Consider the following 1,370-nt stretch of genomic DNA (forward strand, 5'->3'; position numbering starts at 1 on the left):
ATCGATTCTATTAGGATAACCAATACCATTGCTCAATATTTCAAATCTGAACATGTTATATTCAAAAAGATTTTTTTTCTTTTGTTATTATTGATTATTTACAAAAAATATGAGAAGATGATATTTAAAAATTGCGAGCTTACTAAAAAAATCATTGACCAAAAAGTAAGTCTCTGCCGAATTAACTAGAACCCGTTGGGTCAATTTTTACGTTTTAGTCAAAGGTCTTAAATTAAAAACCATAACTTTTGTTTCTTTCTCAGCCTCCTCGACCTTGTACCCGTATAAAACGTTTATCTATCCTCCTTCACAATCAGTCAGCTCTGTATTCCTCTCTCTTATTATTTCTCTTGTTGGTAAAAATGGAAGTGAGAGGTCCAGTGATGTGCGTGTTGTTGATGTGTTACATCTTTGGTCATATAATAACAAGTCATAACAGTTGCTTTATCGAAGCCGGGAGCTCGTCTAAATACGGAGATCTTGAAATCGAGAAGAAGTTAAGGACAATTAACAAACCCGCCGTCAAGATCATCAAGGTTAATTCATAATCTTTTCGTACTTACATATACAAGCATACAGCTAAATTTTATATAATGAACTCTATATTTATGGTTGGAAACGATAGACTATTCATGGAGAAAAATACGGATGCGTGGATTTCGTCAAGCAACCAGCATTTGATCACCCTTCTATGAAAAATCACACATACCATTACAAGGTACAACTTTGGATCCATCCGCTATAAATGTAAATTCTTTGAAAATTGTACATTTGAAGAAAAATACAATAATCCTTTTATGTCATGTCTTAGATGCGTCCGATATCCCATCCCGATGAAAAGAGAAAAAGAGAGACAAACAACACTGCATTTGGTTACTTATGGGAGAATGGTGTGGGTTGTCCCATTGGTACGGTCCCTATACGAAGAATCACCAAAGACGATATCTTGGGATTAAACTCGTTAGAGGATATATATACACCTCGTAGTTCTTACAACACTACTACCTACGGTACTAGTGACCCGTATTACGACCAACATCATGTAAGTTACTTCTTCTAGTTAAATAACCTAATTACCGAATGAATGTTTGATGTATATATATATATATATATTTATAATAAGTAGTATGTTTGGATACTGAGTGAAAATAATTTGGATTAGTTTGCGGTGGGTCGGACACCGAACAAAGGAATGGTCTTCAATGGAGCAACAATGGAACTGTGTATAACCGCCCCTAAGGTTAAGCCTAGCCAATTCAGTAGTGCTCGGCTTCACATTCAGATGGGAGACGATTTCATACAAATGGGTATAACTGTAAGTTATTTACTTTTCCACTATATAGTACGTACACTACAAGCCCCAGTTACTA

The 1,370-nt window shown here is 35.1% G+C and overlaps 1 protein-coding gene across 1 annotated transcript in view; it reads left to right on the forward strand.

Annotated features, from left to right (window-relative positions):
- Positions 1-304: 304 nt before the first annotated feature.
- The window catches only part of LOC106333481, a 1,848-nt gene continuing 782 nt past the window's right edge, over positions 305-1,370 (forward strand). Inside the window, exons 1-4 of the mRNA XM_013771923.1 lie at positions 305-536; positions 626-718; positions 812-1,042; positions 1,163-1,315. Coding sequence (XP_013627377.1) covers positions 363-536; positions 626-718; positions 812-1,042; positions 1,163-1,315 — 651 coding nt within the window. The 5' untranslated portion in view covers positions 305-362. The remainder of the gene's footprint in view (positions 537-625; positions 719-811; positions 1,043-1,162; positions 1,316-1,370) is intronic.

This window comes from Brassica oleracea, chromosome C1 (assembly GCF_000695525.1).
Source record: "Brassica oleracea var. oleracea cultivar TO1000 chromosome C1, BOL, whole genome shotgun sequence".
Taxonomy (NCBI): domain Eukaryota; kingdom Viridiplantae; phylum Streptophyta; class Magnoliopsida; order Brassicales; family Brassicaceae; genus Brassica; species Brassica oleracea.